Raw genomic sequence first — 20,432 nt, 5'->3', positions numbered from 1 at the left:
GACCCAACTCTGGAAATGACTTCTGAGCATGGGGACAGGTGAAAATCAGCACATAGTCTTTCAGCACTGTGCTGTTACACTGGGCTGCATTTCTGTTTGTTCCAAGTGTATGCATCTTTTAGACTGCTCTTTATACTAGCAAAATGAGAAGAACGTGAAGAAAGTTGCTAGGGAACTTCCTATTGACTAGGTAAGCTAAAATGATCTGCTTGAATATCAATGCACAATACTCAATCTCCTTACAAAATATGACTGTATTCTTTACTTCTCCCTGAACCATATCTCAACTTTTTATGTTAACTGCCCTGGAGTACTCTGGACCCTTGATCAGGTTCTTTATTTCTGGTTCTGCAGAAAAAATAGTCAAGTATGGCTACATCACTTTTGAACTAACAGAAAAAGGAGAAGAAGAGGAGGAGGAGGAGGAGGAAAAAAACCTGTGACTCCTTTCTTGTTAGAGCTACTTAAGAATTTTGAGATGCTCACAGCAGAAAAGTGATCCAAGCATGTGGTCCTTCTGAGGTCATGGACCTCACTCCTAAGGAATGGGCAACAAAAGTAGCCTATCTTTTAACATGTGCACCATTCCTTACATGTGTCTCTGAGTACCACAAAGGTTCTCCTTTCAGCTCAAGGACATTTTTGAGTTTAACTCACATCCTAGTCTGGGTTCTGAAGGATTCTGTGCTGCAATTTTAAGCTATGTAAATGTTGGGAAGTAGATTTTTGCATGTGGGAAACACTCAGGCACGTTCCTAAAGAGTCCTTCCCTAAGGCACACAACAGGTGATGACAGGCCTTATGTGGATTCTTTTTGAGAACTGAACCCCCAGCTGAGGATATGCAGGTGCTGGATGCTTTGATTAGCATTGGCCCATTGCCTGGCCACATGTTTGTGTGTGTGTGAATGTGAATGTGTGTGTATGTGTGTGTGTGTGTGTGTGTGTGTTTTACAGTAGGATCATCCTTGTAGTCCTATTCTTGCTTAGATTGTTCATTCATCTAAAAATGAAAATGATATAAGCAGGCAGAAGGGTGTTCATTTATCTTAGCAATTGGATCACACCTACCCCCCATATATTATAAGCTACTTATATCTCATGATAATGAATAGTGTATAAGGGTCAATTGGGACCTCATGAAATTGCAGTTTTTGTAAGGCTAAGGAAACTGTCAACAAGACAAACTGGCAACCAACAGATTTGGAAAGGATCTTTACCAATCCTACATCTAGAAGAGGGCTAGTATCCAATATATACAAAGAACTCAAGAAGCTAGACTGTAGAGAATAAAATAATCTTTTTTTTAAATTGGTGTACAGAGCTGAGCAAAGAATACTCAACTGAAAAATAATGAATGGCTGAGAAACACCTAAAGAGATGCTCAACATCCTTAGTTATCAGAGAAATGCAAATCAAAACAATCCTGAGATTCCACCTCACAAAAATTATCATGTATAAGATCAAAAACTCAGGTGACAGGTGATGTTCGGAGGATGTGGAAAAAGAGGAACACTCCTTCACTGTTGGTGGGGTTGTACGCTGCTACAACCACTCTGGAAATAAGTCTGGCAGTTCCTCAGAAAATTGGACATAGTACTATCTGAAGACCCAGCTATTCCACTTCTGGGCATATACCCCAAAGATGCTCCAATATATAACAAGGAAACATGCTCCAACATGCTTATAGCAGCCTTTTTTTGTAATAGCAAGAATCTGGGAAAAAAAAAAAAACAGATGTCCTTCAACAGAGGAATGGATATAGAAAATGTGGTACATTTACACAATGGAGTACTACTCAGCTATTAGAAACAGATAAAATTTCTAGGCAAATGGCTGGAACTAGAGACTATCATCCCGAGTGAGGTAACCCAGTCACAAAAGAATACACATGGTATGCACTCACTGATAAGTGAATACTAGTCCCAGAAAACTCAGAATACCCAGGAAACAATTCACAGACATTATGAAGCACAAAAAGAAGAAAGGCAAAAATGGGAATGCCTCAGTCCTTCTTAGAAGAGAGAACAACATACTCATGGGAGGAAATGCAATGTCAAGTAGAGGAACAGGGATTGTAGAAAAGATCATTCAGAAGTTGCCTCATCCGGGGATCTACCCCATAAGCAGCCACTAAACCCAAGCACTATAGCTGATACCAAGAAGTACTTACTGGCAGGAACCAGATGGAGATCCCTCCTCATAGATTGTGTCAGAGTCATATAGATACAGCTGAGGATGCCTGCAGTTAACTATCAGACTAAACACGGGGATTCCAATGAGAGTGCTAAAGAAAGGACTGAAGGAGCTGAAAAAGGTTGCAACCTCATGGGAAGAACAACATTATCAACAAACCAAACCTTCCAAAACTCCCAACCTTTAGCACACATTGAGAGACCTATGGCTCTAGTTCATATGTAGCTGAAGACACCAGTGTCTGGCATCAATGTGAGAAGAGGCTTTTGGTCCAGGGAGGGCATGTTTTCCCAATGTAGGAGGAGAATGCCAAGGCAGTGGGGTGGAGAGGGTGATTAGGAGGGAGTGCACCTTTGTGAACGCAAATGGAAGGGGAAGAGAGATGGAAGCAGGGCAGGGGAAAGGAATAACATCTCAAATGTAGATACAGAGTATCTAATTTTTAAAAAATGAGGAAAAAAAGAAGAGCAAACAAGACATTGCAAACCCCTTTATTCCTAATTCACAACACACAAGGATGAGTCGATCCTGCTATGAAGACACAAACTACTTTTGTGTATGGCTCTTTCTGCAGACAATCTTGGAATACATGGTTTTTAGACCAGAGTCTGGCCCTTGATTGCACAGCAGTAATGACAAGAACGAATTGCCTGGGAGGAGTCAGGCCAGAGCAGAAGACGAATGCAGTGTGTGTGTGTGCATGTGCATTTGCGTGTGCATGAGTAAGTGTGTGTTCGTGTGTGTTTGTGTATGTGTGCTTTCCTAAACCCCATGCTTACAGCCTGAAGTATCTTTGTGATCCTGAATCCCCCTTGCTTTCCCAGAGCACATTAGGAACAGGATCTTTTAATACTATTCTTCATATACTGGTGCTGCCCCGTGACAACAGCTTAACTGAGACTAGGATGAAAGAACCATGAACTGATTTTTTCCATAAAAATTAAATTCATTCAGCTTGAAAGACTATAATTTTAAGTTCTAAAAACATATAACAAATGATACTGGTTTTCATGTGTGAAACCCCAAAATATGAGAAGTTGAACTATAGAGACATGATCTCCCCTCATTTAACGTTTCAGTAAGACTACCCTCTGTAAGAGACAACTGACTCTGTGGACCTCCTATGCGATAATCATAGTGTCTTTTGATTTTAGGATCAAGAAAATATATGTGTGCACAAGGATTTCGGGATCCTTTTACAAAACTGCTGCACCAATCTAGTGGTTTGGAGATGACAAGTTGAAAAACACAAAGTGGTGAATTTTAAAATGATATGAATCCCTCTCTAATCCTCTCTTCTATTCACCAGTCATATGGCCGTCGGGAAAACCAATTCCTTGGGTTTCAAGAGGAATATCGGAACATATCCACCCTACTTTCTAAGTTGAAGCTACTAGGGGGGATGTGTTAGGGGATATGAAGTAAAATTATACAGAAAATGTGAAAAATTCTCTTTAAAAAAAAACACACTTATTTTTTTTCTCCACTCTAAGAAAGCTCTTTTGTTGGATAATTTGAATTTTATTAGGGTTCCTTCTTTTGCTAACTAAATCAAAATGAGTATGTAATTTCATCATATGTTCTTGTCAAACACATCTCATAGCTAAAAAGATAAACTTTCCTTTCTCTTACTTGTAAACCTTGTTGCTTTGGTCTGAATAAGAATGACCCAATAGGCTCATGTGTTTGCATGCTTGGTGTTTAGTAGGTGAAAATGTTTAGGAAGGATTTGGAGATGGGGCCTTGTTGGAAGAGGTGTGTCACTGAGGGCATGGTATGTGGTTTCAAAAGTCCATGACGTTCCAGTTAGCTCTTTCTCTCAGCCTGGTTCTTATGGATGAGAGGTGAGCTCTTATTGCCACTTCAGTGTCATGTGTGTCTGCATGCTGCCATACTCTGGACCATTATGGTCATTGACACATCCTTTAAAACCATAAGTCTCAAATATACTCTTTTTTCTATAAGTTTCCTCTGTCGTAGTGTCTTATCCCAAGAAAAAAAGTAAGACATTACTATTGTTATCTAGCTTTTAAAAACATACTTGGGGAGTGTTATTAAGGGGGGGAGGGGAAGTATGTATATAGCTCTCAAAGTATACCCAACTTTAAGACAATTTGCAAAGGGAGATAATTTTCTTTGATGCAGGAGAATGGTTAAAAATAAGTATGTCTTTGATCACAGGATGGTAAGAAAGGTTCACATATATTTCTGTATTTTAGGGAAATAAGAAAGAAACAGATTTTTTTCTCAATGTGGCAAGATTTTCGGACACATACTCCTCCACATAACTGCTTCTGCTTTCTCTTTGGCACGTGTGTTATTGAGTGAATGTCTTCTTGCTCTTATGAAGCTTTTTTTTCTGTTCTCTTTTTTTGTTTTGTTTAGTTTTGTTTTGTTTCTGGCTCAACTTCTAGTTTTTAAAACTATCCTTAGAAGAAAATATGGATGCTGATACACCAACAATGGAAAAGAAGACTAATCTGGGTGATTTTATTTATGCTGTTTCATCTAGGAGACGCCTAGATGACAAAATAAGAAACACCAGTAACCATGCATAAAAGTGGATAGTCAGAATATGAGCCATTCAGATCTCTTAGTTCAGAAGATAACTGGAGAGTAATAAATGAGGATAGCTTTTTAAAGTGAGCAAAGACTTGGTGTGACAGTAACAGCCACTGTCTTCGATTCCTCTACGATGGCATTCAGCTGCCCTGTCTCATGCCTGAGATCCTGTACTTTCTCCTTCCCTGGGGAAGAGGCATTTCCATGAGACATCCAGGAGATAATTCAGATTGTTTCTTATCTAATAGGAATTTTCATGTATCACTTGCTGTGAGAGAAATTACTTGATATTTTACCCCAAGGGCTCTTGAACACAGCCATTTCCTCACATTTCAAATGTAATTAGCAAATCATCCTGTAGGTGATTAGCAACTTGACTACACACCATGTGCCTACCCAGACTCAGAATTTGCACTGAGCTATAGTCCTATGCCATTCCCTTTTGATTTTCTCCTTTTCTCCCCCTGATCTTTATTTTGCCTCTTTCCTCCATTTCTATTCTGCTGAGATCCAGGGGAGAAGAGTAAGAAGGTACAGTGCTGAAAAGGGACTTTTACTTTCAGGAATGTAAAGTTTGGTTGCAAGCCAGATGAAGCATCATCAGGCCTTCATTTACAGAATTGTAGGGGCTAGACAGACGGCTTAGGTATGAAGAGCACTTGCTCCTCTTCCACAGCACCTGGGGTTAGATTTCAGGAGCCTTGACAGGAAGCTCAAAAGCATCTGTTAACTTCAGCTCCAGGGTATTTCACATATTTAGGCTCCTCAGACATCAGTACTTTAATGCATTTACCTACATGCACACATACACAGAAACTTATGCATAATTAAAATTAATAAAAGGAAAAGTTAAAAGCTTCTTGTGCCCATACCAAGATCAGGAGATATATAGGGCTCGTTGACTGGTTCAATTCCAAAATAGAATTAGCATAAGGTCATTAGTTGGCATAGAGAAAACAAATAATTTTTAGATTTTTTTTGATTTTGAGAACAAAAGATGTCAATATTTATCTCATGAAATTGAAAGTAGGGAAGGTAACAGGACTTGAAAGGAAATGAAGAAAATTAGGCAAGAAAAAAAAGTTTTGCTGAGTCTTGAATGTTAGAGAAATGTCAGCTTTGTTCTAAGTATCTATTCTCTACAGTGAAGTTACAGAGGGCCAGTAAATGAAATTCCTTATATAAGGCATATATTGTAAGCTATTAGCAAATGTTCAAATACCAGTTATGTAGTGCCCGTTGTCTGCTGGATGCTTTCCTCAGATTCTCACTAATACCTTCCCCAACAAGTCAGTAAGCTGAGTTTCTCCTCCTTGCCACTTAAAAGAAATTGAGAGCCATTGGGTTACTTAAGTTCCCTTGGGCCTTGGGCCGTGCAACTAATGAGTAGGTAAAAGCAAGATCACGGCCCCAGCCAATCTACTTCCCAGTCTTCATGCTGAGCCAATATGTTCCACTGGCTCACAGGTAAACTCTCTCCTCCTGCTTCAGGCTCTGTGTGCAATCCCCCACTCCATCTGTTTCAAAGGTGACATACTTGGTGGGGGAAATCACTTTGACTTAGGAACTGGAATTTTAGTTGTCCAGACTAATTGAGGTTGAGCCGTAGTCAGGTCTGGAAGCACAGCACCAAATTCCGAGGAGCCACACAGCTCTGGGTCCACTCTGGAGCCCCTTGTAAACTTGTAAAACAAATCTAATCAGAAAAAAATTCGAGGGTTGGCAGAATTTCAAGTCCCTGCCCTGTTGAGTTTAAACCCCTGACTATTGTCAGTTGTGAGCTGTGGTTTGTCATAGAGCCTTTGGCTTTAAACAGAGGCCTTGATGTTAGAGCCCTGGGCCAGGCAGACCTTCATTGAAGAAAAGCAGTGTTAAGCATTCTTTCACTAGTAACCCCACCTACCCTCGTTCATATCATAGCCAGGTCAAATGTGTGCACGTGACTCTTTTAAAACCGGTCCCAATATTCTAGTTTGCCATTCTCTTGAAACACTGAAATTGGCCATTGTGTGGAGGAGTCCCATCACTAAACTGCACCCAAATTAAAACAAACAAACAAAAAGAGAGGAAAGAAACAAAAGCAAGCAAACAAACAAACAAAAAAATACCTTGTCTGCTTAGACATTTAACTTGGTTTGGTAATTTGTTTCTAATCGCATCTGCAGTTACCAAATCTTTCATTTATATTTCTTCTAAGTCAAAACTAATTAAACCAGTAAATAAAATCATTCATTTGTCTGAGCTGAAACCTGTTTAACAATGGGAGTAGTCTGGGAAAGAGAGCATCCTAAGTTGTTCCTAAGCAGATGAGTTTCTCACACCTATAGGACCCCATTAGCTGAAGCAGAAACACTAGAAGGTCAGGTTTGAGGAAAGAGCACTTGCTGTGTATTTGCATACGTTTTACCTGGTCCCCACATACCTCAGCAACACAAACCATCCATAACCACTAAAGACCTCACAAGGCCAGGGATGTTGTTGAATGTCTTTTCAGAAACAGAAAACCTAAGAGTTTAATCCTCTGTGATCTTAAAGTTTCTTCTCATTCTATGTCAGCATCTCTGTGACTGACCTTTCAGTCTCTATCCTATTTCCTAAGGAAAATAAGAAGCCCCAAACTCCCTGTTTCAAGTGTAATACACAGAAAATTTAACAGGCCCCACCTAAAAATTAAAGACATTTAGCATATGTAAAATGAATACATCTTAATGCACTACTGAGCTTTTTATGCTATGGGTCAACAGAATAAAGAAAAAAACAGAGTAATGTACCCAGGGGCAATGACACTACCAGAAAGTGTAAGATATGTGAGCTCATGTTGGAACCCAACATATGTACGCGCTCTGGGGACAAGTGGGGGATAGGCCTTTCACAGGCTGTAAGCAAGTTTTAAGTTATTTAGTTTCTAGAAGCATCCAGTGAACTTCTTTTCTGGAAGAAAGTATTCATAACCTAAATAAATTCAGTGTACAGGAGCATTGGGTTCAACTAAATATGAACTTTAACTAAATAGCCTATTTAGAGAAATTCATAAATTCTGAAGCACAGGGACACATTCCATTAGGGAACGTAGGCAAAAGTAAGAAATGCAAAGATCCAGCATTATTTTTAGGGTTAAATATGTAGGATATAATATTAAGAGCAAAGGGTGATGGATGGCCAATCACCTTCAGTACTTGAAAACCTTCACTGAAATAATAATCTGGCTCTTCTTCCCCTCTGCTTTTTTTTTTTCCAAAAGAAAACATAAATAAAGAATGAGAAAGGAGTTATTGACTTATCAGTTGTGAGGGGAAGCTAAAAGCTGAATGATAATCCAGTATTGACAACCGTGTCTCTGCCAAAGATGGATATGTGGCTGTGGTAGGCCACACATATGCCATGCCTGACCTGTGCATCTAGGACTCAGGGCTGTCTCCTAGTTTTAAGTTCTTGTTCCTTCTCATTCATCATCTTGTTCTCTCATTCCCTGTTCACTGAGTCCTATTCATAGCTGTAATGTAATAATATTTAAAAGGAGTTGACTTTCTATTTTCCAGTCTACATAGCCACAGCTCTGCCCATCACTCTTAACAACCTAAGAGAATATAAAGTCTGCTTTAGTTCTTCAAATCACTATTTTCAGCACTAGACCCAGACAAACAGGTCTCCAAGAGATAGATTTATTGTACAGTTCTGCCCATGAAACTCAAGTGGACCCATTATAACCCCACTGTGTCTAAGGTCAGTCTTCTTTGCTTTTCAAACAACCTTCTCCCATTTGCTCTCCTTTAGCTGACCTTTCTTCCCATTCCTCAAATGTCAGCAACCTTCCTTAGAATAAATGACATCCACCAATCTGTGTTCCTAGAGTCACTGCTTCCATCACCAATCAGGTACTATAAAATTCCTTCCATCATTAAAAATAAACTCTGAAAACCTCATGCTTTTCCAAAGTCTCCAGTGTTTCACACTTAGTTATCTCTGTTGTCATGGTCCCACATCCCTGGAAAGAACCACCCTAGCATGTTGGTATTCACATCTAGTCCCCTGTAGCACGTATGCTACCCTATTTAAAAGCTCATTTTATTAAACCTGTAGATACTTATTCTCTGGCTTATAATTCAACATTATTCTCTCAACTCAGATCAGTTCAGCTCTGGCTATTCAGAACAGCTCTCTTTCAGAAATGTTCCCATGACCTCTTTATCCATCTGCTTTGGTACCATCCTACTTTCTGACATTGAAGAATGCTCAGAACTCACGTGGGAGCATGTTAGTTTAGATTTCCTGCCTGTATTAGTCTGAGTTCTCCAGAGAAAAAGAAGCAATGGGAGAGTTATATAAAGCAATGTCTGCTCCACAGAATTGAAATATCAGTTATGGAGACAATTGGAACCCTAAGACATCTTATGGGCAGAAGGAAGACCTGGGAAAATTGCTGAAAGTTTGGCCCCAAGTCTGTAGACTATAAAACTAGAAGATTCAGTGGCATGTGTTTTGGGATTTTTCATTCAGAAACAGTCAGAATGTTCTTAGTTAGCCTTGTGTTCTATATAAGATACCCTGTTGGCGAGGGCTATTTTTTTACGTCTGTCTCAATGAGCTCTGATATTTTCGAAGTAAAATTTATTTGAAAACTGAGATATTTTTCTTCTTGCTACTGGGGTGTCATTGCTTCCACATTTTCTCATTTACTGGAGCCAAATATGTGTGTGTGTGTGTGTGTGTGTGTGTGTGTGTGTGTGTATTGTGTGTGTCTGTGTGATATATATACATATCATATGTAGAGAATATATAATTTTTTAACATATTTCCATTTTCCAAATTCAACACTACAGGGTTCATTCTCACCTTTTATCTTTTCCTGTTTATCATCACTAACCCTAAAAATGAGAAATCTGGGTCTTATTATCTGTCCTATTTCTACTTATTTTTAACTCATATGCATATGACACATTTTCAGAATTGCTAATCCATACCATCTGAAATACTATACAAACTAGAGAATAGTTTTTGTGCCCTTAGCCTAGTACCATTTAGTCAAACTACTAGTTTTAAACTTATTAGGCCAGCTCTTTACTCTTCTTCTTTCAGCACACAAATGCACAAACCTGTGTACCATTTCTTACATGAAGCGCCACATTTTGCTTATGTTATTTGTTAATATTCAGATTGCCAACAAAGAAACTGGTCATTGTGTTTTGATATATATAATTTACATCAATTTTTATTTCTTCAAATGAATTTTAACTGTAATAGTGCTATTTTATGTCTTTCACAAAAAATAATTTGTTGACCAATAAATATTTATACTCATGAAGTAGAATTTTCATTTTCATCCTATTTTAGCTTCAAAAACTTGCCCTTTAATAGCAAAGTTATACCAATTTGTATGAAAGTATTGACTGGTCACTCAATTTATATGCCAAAATTTAAGAATATATTTTTATACCTATGCAATATTTTTGATCCACATATGATTCTCCATTTAACTATAGTGTGTGGATTTTTAACAAGTATTTAGAAGTGATGGAGACCTTGCAAATAAAAAGAAGAAACTACAGTGAATGGGTCTGGGCACATCATAAACCCAAAATGTGGATATAGTCGAAGTCAGTTACCAGCCTTCTACCTAGAAGCACATAGTGTATAAAGGGAAGGGATTTCATTCAAATGGCAAGAAAGTGAAACCTACAAATCTATGGGCAAGTAGCTCCAAGGTTTCTAACCCAATGCTGAAGGGAAAGCTTTGGCAAGTCCAGAAGTTTCAAACTGAGAATGGGCTAGAATGGGAGAAGCTTCACGGTGCATGGGTTATTCCCATCACAGACCCCCTATTTATCACACTTGGCCAGTACCAAGAATAATCTGGCTCTTCTTCCAGGCACACAATTCCTGAAAGACCCTCGTGGCATCCTCTGTGACCCAGAAAGCCTGTCTACACTTCCCACCTCCTGCCCTGGCCTGGCTGCATTCCACTGTCTACTTTATGCTTGTATTACAGATTCATTCTTCACTTTCCTCTTGCCAGAAAAAACAAAAATTCAGAACGATGAAGGATAAAGAGTTTTATTTAAAGTGCTGAAATGTGGCAAGATTTACATGGTGGGAAAATCGAATAAGGATAAAGCATATGACTGAGAAGGGATGGTGTTCCTCCAGTTTTAATGGAAAACCCCTCTCTTCTGCCAGTTTCATTGCCATAGAAGTGATCACCCCAGAGTGGCAGGTTACTACTATTTTACTTTACTAACATCAGTCCCTGAGAAATCCAGAAGCTTAGCTCATTTCTCTTATGTGCTAATGATGTAATTACTCCCATGCCATTAGACATGCATTTTTCTATTTTTGCACATCTATTTCTGAAGAGAAAAAATATCTACACATCATATGAAAACATAACCCATCATTTACATGGTTTGAGCTAGCTATGTATTTCACTGTCTGGGTTGTATCAGCCTCCACTTAAACTTTTCTCTTTCATGAACACAGATAGTGGCCTATCATTCAGTTGCTAATGGTGACTATTTCCTTTGTTGTAGTAGACTTCGCCTAAATTAAGCTCAAAGTTTTCAGTTATTTTTGAATAAGCAACTCAGGTAATTGGATAAATGCCAATCTTTAATCTACACTTTCCAGTATATTCTATACATGATAAATTGTATCTTAAAATGTCTCACTAATTGAAGGGCTTCCTTCCTGTATGTGTAGTAACATTTAAACAACCAGTATTGTCAGCAATTCTCCTAAAAGGTTGCCATCGATAGTTTGTGTTGTCTTTCTTCATCATCTGCTGGATATAAATATTCCTATTTCTTTTATGATTAAGAACTTTCTTCTTGAAAAAAACACGTAAAATGTTTGACAATAAAGATAAGCCCTTGGATAGTGTCGATATGGTATATTGTCTACAAGTGACTGTGTAGGACATTAACTTCCTAGATATCATGTACTAAAATAATGCAGAATAATGATATCTCCTGAGGCTTGATAGAGATCTATCTTTTGGGTGGTGGAATGTGTACCTTCTGACTTGGATGAGATGACAATGACATGGTAGCATAGAGAAGTTTAAGACAGACTGGGACTGTCAATCAGGGATAACGTTCAACATGGAAAGATAGCTACCGAAGAATAAACTCAGACATGGAGAGCTCTTCTTCCCAAGCCCCTGTCAGGATCTCCTCAGACCCCCAAAAAAATATATTGTTTCAAAGCTTTGGTTGACTCTACCCATCCTTTCCATCTCCACTTTGGCAAGATGTGAAACTGGCTTTTCTGTTTGGACTCTTGTCACCTGTCACTATGTCTATCATGGTCTTCCCAGAGAAATCTCTCGGTCTTATGTATCATGTTTATTTAAGATGGCATGTTAACTAGCCCCTGCCTACCAAAGGGTGTCACTCACTAAACTCAATATTCACTCCGTATCATACTTGTACACAAGGAACAGTTAATGACCCTCAATAGGTGACCGAGCTGTCAGAACCCACTCAACAACTCTGCCAAGGGGAACTCAGCATTCTGTTTCTTCCGTTTAGTTCAATTGACTTCTGCTTAGTTTTTAATTATTTTTTTCTCAACTACCACTTTTGCTCCTAGCAGCCTTCCCGTATGTTGCCATCACCATAAGTATTTTTGCTATTTCTCATCCTCTTTGAAATCTCAGGCTTTTACAGAACTGGTATTATCAACTAATAGAACTCCTCGACAAGGTCATCCTATTTGTGAAGTCAGGGAAATCTGGTGCAGCATTAATTTCCAAATTTTTCTGTGATTATGAATCCATTGACAGATTTTAAAGCTTAGAAGTCCTAGACTGTGGTCAGAATTGTGCTGACTCTAAGGATAACAGTAGTGGAAACCTACATCTGAAGGAGTGAAGAAACTTTTCTGTCATACATTAGAGATACAAGGGTCAAAATCGCAGTAAAACTTAGACACATGGTCAGGATGTCCAGAAGCACAGCTTGACCCAGAGCTGTGAGCTACTTTGCAGTTTAGTGTGAATATGCCTTCTGCTCTCAAGCAATACTTTATCTTTTAAAAGAAGCAAACATTTGGCAAGCCAACTTTCTTCCTCTTTGGTGAGCCAACAGAGAGGTTTTTAAACTGTGCAGTCTTGCTAGAGTCTGGGAAGAGTCTCTGAGTCCGCTCAACACTTAACAATTAAAAAAATAAACAAATAAAATAAAATTAATCTTAGTAGCTGTTAAACCTTTGCCTTTGCTCTAGGAAATCTATCCAATTGGCATGTCTACAAGAAAAGACCATTCTACTCCCATTCTCCTCTGTTCCAAAAGTAGGAAGGAAGGAAGGAAGGGAGGAAGGAAGGAAGGAAGGAAGGAAGGAAGGAAGGAAGGAAAGAACCAGACAGACATATGGAAGAATTCCAAAATCAGCAAGAACATATATTAAAGTTTTAAATGAATTATTGTTCTAGTACACACCCTGAGGTTGAGAACGAAAGAACATCCAGGACTAACAAACCTGATTGTTCTGGCAAAGGTGCCATTCAATTCTTGCTGGCATCTCAGGGCTTTTCTTTTTCTACGGTATTCCAATTCATTTTCTTAAGTTAATTGTCCAAGTAGCAATTTTTAACATTACCATTTTGTTCATTTTTCTCCAGGAGAACTCCCACTTTCAGGCCTCTTGAGGGTTCCACAAAAGGGCATGATGCCTAGAGTCTGCTTATTTAGTTGTAAGGACAGCTGTCACTCTGCTAGCAAGTTCATTGGGCCATGGATTATTCCTGTCTTCATTGTTTTCCAAGCAAGCCAAAGATCTTGGCCTTCTTAAATCCCCTGGAAAGGACTTAATCACAGCAGTTCAAAACCCAAATTATATCTCAATAATGAAATAAGTTGAACCTGTAATCATACCGTGATTACTACCTATCTGACTAAAATTTCTATGAAATATGTGGGTATTTTTTTTTCTAGGCAAATATTGGAAGTCAATCAAGATGGTGGCTGTTGCAAGGAGCTGTGCTCTGCCTGCTTCTCAACTGCAAGAGGAGACAGAGACCGTTTCTGCACTAGCCTCCCTGACAGTAGATGTGGAACAGCCATTTGCTCAGGAAGATGGCAGGTATGGATCCAACATGGAGGACTAATGTGGTCAGTAACATCCAGCCTCATTGCTGGCATTCTGGAACTTTCTTCCTGCTTCTTCTTCACCCATGTCTTCTACTTTCTCTACCTGTTGTCTTCAAAGCCACAGAGGGAAGAGTATATTATTCAGGCTGTGGAGAGCTCGCTTCATTCTTCCTGGGAAAACAGACCCAGAGGACATGGTTCCCAGAGAAAGTGTATGTGATTGAGAGTGAGAAATATCACTCCTTGTTGGGTAATTCACTGCACACTGCTGTGGAAAGAACAGCCTGGGGACCTAACTTCTCCTTATCTCTGTTTTCCTATGTTCCCTTTCTTCCTATCAAAAGGGAGGAGCAGCCATTTTATAGATATGTGAGTCTCCTTGAGGTCTAAATGGATAAAGATGAGAGGTATCTGTCAAGGAGACAAGGATGCTAATGAAGGAGCGGGAGAATGGGAGTCTGATTTTATTCTATAAGAGGAGAATTTCTTAATTTCTTTTCCTATGTACATAGATTGGAGGGGTCATGTAGTGCTTGCTTGCTTATGTTTTAAGAAATCACTGTCAGTTGGTACATTTTCCTACCCATTCTCAAATCTGGTGACCACACTTCATTCAATATTTCCTGACAGTGCACTGTGCCCTGTGCACTGCATGTAGAAAGGTGTGCTGGTATTTTCCATAGCAGACTGCAAGGTGACATCTTCTCAGGGCATGTGTCTCGCAAGACTCAACAGAGACTCTGGGGCTCACACTCACTCTTAAGTTTCTTCTGAGAAAGGACTCCAACTCTCTTCACCACTCACAGCACTAAGTACACAGAGCCTCCCTGCCACTTCTGGAATGCACAAATGTGGACAGTCTGGATTCCTTATCTTCGCTAGGTGCTCTAAATGTAATGGATTTAACATCTTGTTTGGGCCTAAACAGTTGATAAATTGAATAAGTGATTTCACTTTTATGTATGTTTTCTCATGCTACAAGCATTTTAGGAACAGCTTCTCATGTAGGGAGCATTGGTGTATTGCTATCAGAAGGCATTCTCTTACAGTATCTGGAGGAAAGGGAAAATGTATTTTGCATTTTTGATATTATGAACTAGCTCCCCGCTGTTTCCAGCTAAGAACTGAACCAAGTTCATAATCCAAAGGTGTTGCAATTATTCCCAAGGCCAAAACCAGTTAGTTGTCTGTCATCTGAGGGCCATAAAACTGAGGAAACTAACATCTGTTAGTGTTGGATATAAAAGAGCAAAGCTATTCTTTAGAAGCCATTTAATACAGAAAAATGAGGAGAATTCCACCCTGGGTGAAGTGAATTCTGAGTAGTTCTGCCCTTGAAACTGCAGATCTTGGAATAATTAACAATAATATGAGATGTTGTGAACCCCAAGCAATATAAAAGTCTTGGCACATTGGCAAGAGTTGCCTCTGCGAGCCTATGTGCTTCTGCTCTGTTCAGTCATGTGCTTGCCTCTGATAATCTGTACGAATGAACCTAGCTTTGGTCCACAGTGACTCTCATCTTCTACAGATGGCATGTAGGGAGGGGACCAGTGTCCTGATGAGCAGGAAGGCTGAGGAGAAACCTCATGTCTGTTTATTCTTTTTAGACTGATTATAACAATTGTGATCATTTTCCTTCTGTGGGGGAAAATGGTTTGACTTGAACTACATTCTGTGTTTTTGAATTTCATTTAACAAAGGAGCAGAAGAAGCAATCTTCTAGAACCAGATTCTGTGTTTCAGTTCATTGGTGTATGACCTTCAGGAAAGAGATGATGGAGAGATGGGGGTGGTGTGGGGAATGGAGAGATTGACCAAGGATTGCTATCAGAATTGTCTTCCTGCTCAGCAGGCATAGATAAAGGCAATGCCCCTGAGCCTTTGTTGTGAATGCAATATTGTAATCACACAGGAAATTGAAAAATTAGAAAAAAAATCAGAGTTAAATGGATGGAAAAGAGCAAAGGCGAATTCTTTTTATAGGAAATCCTTGCCAGTTATTTTGGAGGATATATTGGTGTTTGGAGTGAGATGACTCATTTCATACTCAGATCCTGGGTAAGGCGGCCCTTTTCTTGGCCAACTCATATCTGACTCATTTACCACTAGTGAATAAGGGATAAAATGCTCCTGGCTAAGAACCATTTTAAGTATTTTTTTTTGTTCATTTTCTTGAATGGGGGTGGGGTAACAGCCATTTCATCTTTATGACCACACTTATGGGCCTTGAAATATATAGTATTATGGGGAAACTGGCCAGTGGGAGCTCGTGCGAGGGATAGTTCCCAGATACACAGCTGTCATGTGTCCTTTTGAGGTGGCCAAGGAATTAAATGGGAAGGGAGTGATGGGTGGGTCAGCAGAGAGTGGAAAACAAGGCTCAGATCCTGCCCCTGTGAGGGAGTCAAAGAAAAATGAAAGCACCAGCCTGGTTGTGTTCAGCAGACTGTTTAAAGGCAGGTTGTGCTGTGTGTTAGCTCTCTTGTTTGCCAAGACAGCATGCCTGGAAGATGTGTGCTATGCTCATGCAGCTGTTTGGATTTTGATGCTTTGACTTTAAGAAAGTTGGTAGCAGCCTTCAACTCCATCCTTCAAAAAAGGTCAGTCTGTCCATAGTGACTTTAGGATGACCAGCTATTGACTGTTAGGAGCCTGTTGGCACTTCAGAACTCTGGGCCAAGTCATTTCCTTTTTGCAGCTAGAAACAAAAAGTGAAAGTTAGATACTCATAGATCAGTCTGAGCTGTTGCAAATCATGTTAAATTATCTGAATTTAATCTGTTACACTGGTGGAAAATCATTTAGTTTCCCACCTTTGATAATCTTTCTCGTGAAAGAGGTAGTTTCAAACTTTTGTATCATCTTTTTCTGCAGTGAAAAAAAAATAATTGTATTTCTCCTTCAGTTTAATAGATATCTTTTTTTTACTCAGCATGCAGAAAAAAGAAAATAGACCCTTTCTTATCTCCTTGTACAAAGCTCAAGTGCAAGTGGATCAAAGATCTCCACATCAAACCAGGTATACTGAAACTCTTAGAAGAGAAAGTACGAAAAAATTTTAGAACACATAGGCACAGGGAAACATTTCCTGAACAGAACACCAGTGGCTTGTGCTCTAAGACTAAAGATTGAGAAATGGGACTTAATGAGATTGTAAAGTTTCTGTAAGGCTAAGGACACTGTCAAGAAAACAAAATGGCAGCCAACAGATTGGGAAAATATCTTTACCAACCCCCCATCTGATAGAAGTCTAATATCCAATATATGCAAAGAACTCAAGAAGTTAGATGCCAGAGAATCAATCAATCAATCCTATTAAAAAAATGGGGTACAGAGCTAAACAAAAAAATTTTCAGTTGAGGAATATTGAATGGCTGAGAAGCATCTAAGGAAGTGCTCGACATCATTAGCCATCAGGGAAACGCAAACCAGAAAAACCCTGAGATTCCACCTCATACCAGTCAGAATGGCTAAGTTAAAAAACTCAGATGGCAGCAGATGCTGTCGAGGATGCGGAGAAAGAGGAACACTCCTCCACTGTTGGTGGGGTTGTAAACTGGTACAACCACTCTGGAAATCAGTCTGGCGGTTCCTCAGAAAATTGGACATAGTCCTACCAGAAGACCCAGTTATTCCACTTCTGGGCATATACCCCAGAGATGCTCCAAAATACAATAAACACATGCACCACAATTTTCATAGCAGCCCTATTTATCATAAGCAGAAGCTGGAACGAACCCAGATGTCCTTCAGTAGATGAATGGATTAAAAAAACTGTGGTATATTTACACAATTGAGTACTACTCAGCTATTAGAAAAGGTGACATTATGGAATTCCTAGGAAAATGGGTGTATCTAAATAATATCATCCTGAGTGAGGTAACCCAGTCACAAAAGAGCAGACATAATATGCTGTCACTGATAACTGCATACTAGCTCCCAGAAAGCTCTGAATACCTCAGAAACAATTTGCAGGCTCAAAAATAACAAAGGCCAAATAGTGAAAGCCTTAGTCCTTCTTAGAAGAAAAATAAGTGTATAGCACCTTTTCAGAGTGTGGTACACCTGGACCTTAAATCATTAATAATTCAAGAGCTAAGAATAAAGCCTCATGGCAATTTTTTGGAATTCAAAAATCATTCTGTTTAATCTACTCTGACTATTTCCATGTTCTGTTCTGTTCTACATGTACTTTATGCTTATGGTAACTAGTAGGATTTAATTGCATAAAATCAAACCTCTAGAAGAATCAAGTACTGACAAAAATATATTCATATAGTTTTATGCCAAAATGGTTTTAAAAATCAGTACATCTCTATCTCTTTTTAAAATAAAGTTCAAAAAAATTAGATAGCTTTTCTTCGAGTGGTGTTGTGGCTTGACACTTGTGCTCTTTGAGAACTCGGTACATCTTTCCAGATCTTTGTTGGCTTTAAAAGTATCTGTCAAATAACCAACTTGATCTGTGAGGACTGTCTTTAAAAGTGACTTGGTCTTCTTTCTTGCATCTTGTAATATCCTCTTTATATTTTCTGCCTTTAAATTGTTTAACTGAAAGGTACCCATGAGCTGAGCTAGTTCCTTCAGCCCCTGCACATATAGAAAGCACTAAGGTGACCTTTCTATTTCCTCACATATATTATATTCTGACTGCCGTTTTCCCTGTCTTCACTCCTCTCAGTACCTCAAGCCACCTCCTCTCTCTTCAAATTCACTCATTTTCCTTAAAAAATCAGGCCTCCCAGAAATATTATCCATATCATCCAAACACAGCATAACAGGTTACAGTGAAGCTAGGCATAAACCCTCACTCATATCAAGGCTGAACAAGAAGAAACTGGGTCACAGGCTCAGACAGAGTCATAGACACCCCCAGCTCCCATTGTTGGGACTCCCACAAGAACACCAAACTGCACAACCATAAGATATATGCAAAGGACCTAGATCAGACCCATACACAGTCCGTGTTTGTTCTTTCAGGCTCTGTGAACTCATGTGATTCCTGCACAGTTGGTTCTGTGGGTCTTGTTCTCCTGATGTCTTCAACCCCTCTAGCTTCCACAGTGCTTCCTCCCTCTTCTTCCAGGGTAGGGGAGGGCAGTTCCCAGAGTTCTACCTAGTATTTGACCTTGTGTCTCTGCATCCATTCCCATCAGTTGCTGCATAGTGCCCCTGTGATGATAACTGGATGAGGTACCAATCTTTAAGAAGACAGAATATTATTAGGAGTTATTTCATTGACTTTTTTTATTTTGCAAGTTAATTTTCTTTCTATCCTGGCTCGCTGGGCCATCTCAGGCAGTATAAGGAGTAGGATCCTTCTCATGGCATGGACCTGAAGTTGGACCGGTCATTATTGGCCACTCCCACAAGTTGTGTGCCAACATTACCCCATGACATCTTGCTGGCAGGACAGTTTGTAGGTCGAAGGTTTTATGGTTGGGTTGGTGTCCCAGTTCCATTTCTGGGAGTCCAGCCTAGTTATAGAAGATGGCCAGTTAATGCTCTGTTTCCCACAGGACTAGGACAATTTGCCAGGGTCACTTTTGTAGTTTCCAGGGAGTTTGCACTGCACTAAACTGCCCCAAACTATCTCTCCAAGTACTCTCTCCCTCCTCCTTCCCCCAAACTTCCCAACTAATCTCTCTTGTCCTATTCCAATCTACCCCCATTGTACCTCCAAAGTCCTTCCCAGGGAGATCTATGATATGCCCACTTGAAAGGTTTTTGTTACTTAACCTTTCTGGGTCTGTGGTTTGTAGTATGATTATCATTTGCTTTACAGCTAATATTCTCTTATAAGTGAGTATATACCATGTTTGTCTTCCTGGGCTAGGTCACCTCATAATGATCTTTCCTAGTTTTGTCCATTTGCCTGAAAATGTCATGATATCATGGCTTTAACAGCTGAGTAAGACTCCATTGTATAAATGTACCACCTTTCCTTTATCCATTCGTCAGGACTGACTATGGTGATTCCAGTTTCTGGCTATCATGAATAAAGTTGCAATGAACACAGTTGAGAAAGTGTCCTTGTGGTAGGATGGCCCTGTCCTTTGGGTTTGTGCTCAAGTGTGTTGAAGCTGGGACTTAAAGTAGGTTGATTCCAATTTTTCTGAGAAACCACCATATTTATTGTCATAGTGGCTGTATAAACTTGAACTCCCATTAGCAATGGAGGATTGTTCCTATTGCTCCATATCCTATTCAGTGTGAGCTGTCATTCTTGAGTTTTATCTTAGCCATTCTGACGGGTATAAGATGGAATCTCAAAGTAGTCCGGATTTGTATCTGCTTGATGGCTGAGGAAGTTGAACATTTCTTTTGTTTCTCAGTCATTTGCTATTCCTCTATTGAAAATTCGATGTTCCTTGGATCCATAATTTTCCTCGAAGCTTTTATCATGAAGGGGTTTTGGATTATGTCCAAAGCTTTTCAGCATCTAATGAGATAATCATATCTTTTCTTTCAGTTTGTTTATGTGTTTGACTTTATTGACTCATTTTTGTAATGTTGTACATTCCCTGAATGTCTGGAATGAAAGCCTACTTGGCCATAGTGGATGACTTGTAATATGTTCTTAGATTCT

General features: G+C 39.3%; 1 protein-coding gene across 1 annotated transcript in view; it reads left to right on the top strand.

Moving 5' to 3' along the window:
* The window catches only part of HDAC9 (histone deacetylase 9), a gene marked incomplete at its 3' end in the record, with an annotated part of 448,608 nt that overhangs the window by 420,171 nt on the left and 8,005 nt on the right, over positions 1–20,432 (top strand). The window contains exon 26 of the mRNA XM_080912023.1: positions 13,685–13,832. Within this exon, the coding sequence (XP_080768149.1) occupies positions 13,685–13,832 (148 nt within the window). The remainder of the gene's footprint in view (positions 1–13,684; positions 13,833–20,432) is intronic.

This window comes from Micromys minutus (genome assembly GCF_963924665.1).
Source record: "Micromys minutus genome assembly, chromosome: 1".
Classification (NCBI taxonomy): Eukaryota; Metazoa; Chordata; class Mammalia; order Rodentia; family Muridae; genus Micromys; species Micromys minutus.
Note: the sequence above shows the minus strand (reverse complement) of the source record. Positions and strands in the feature narration are given on the sequence as shown.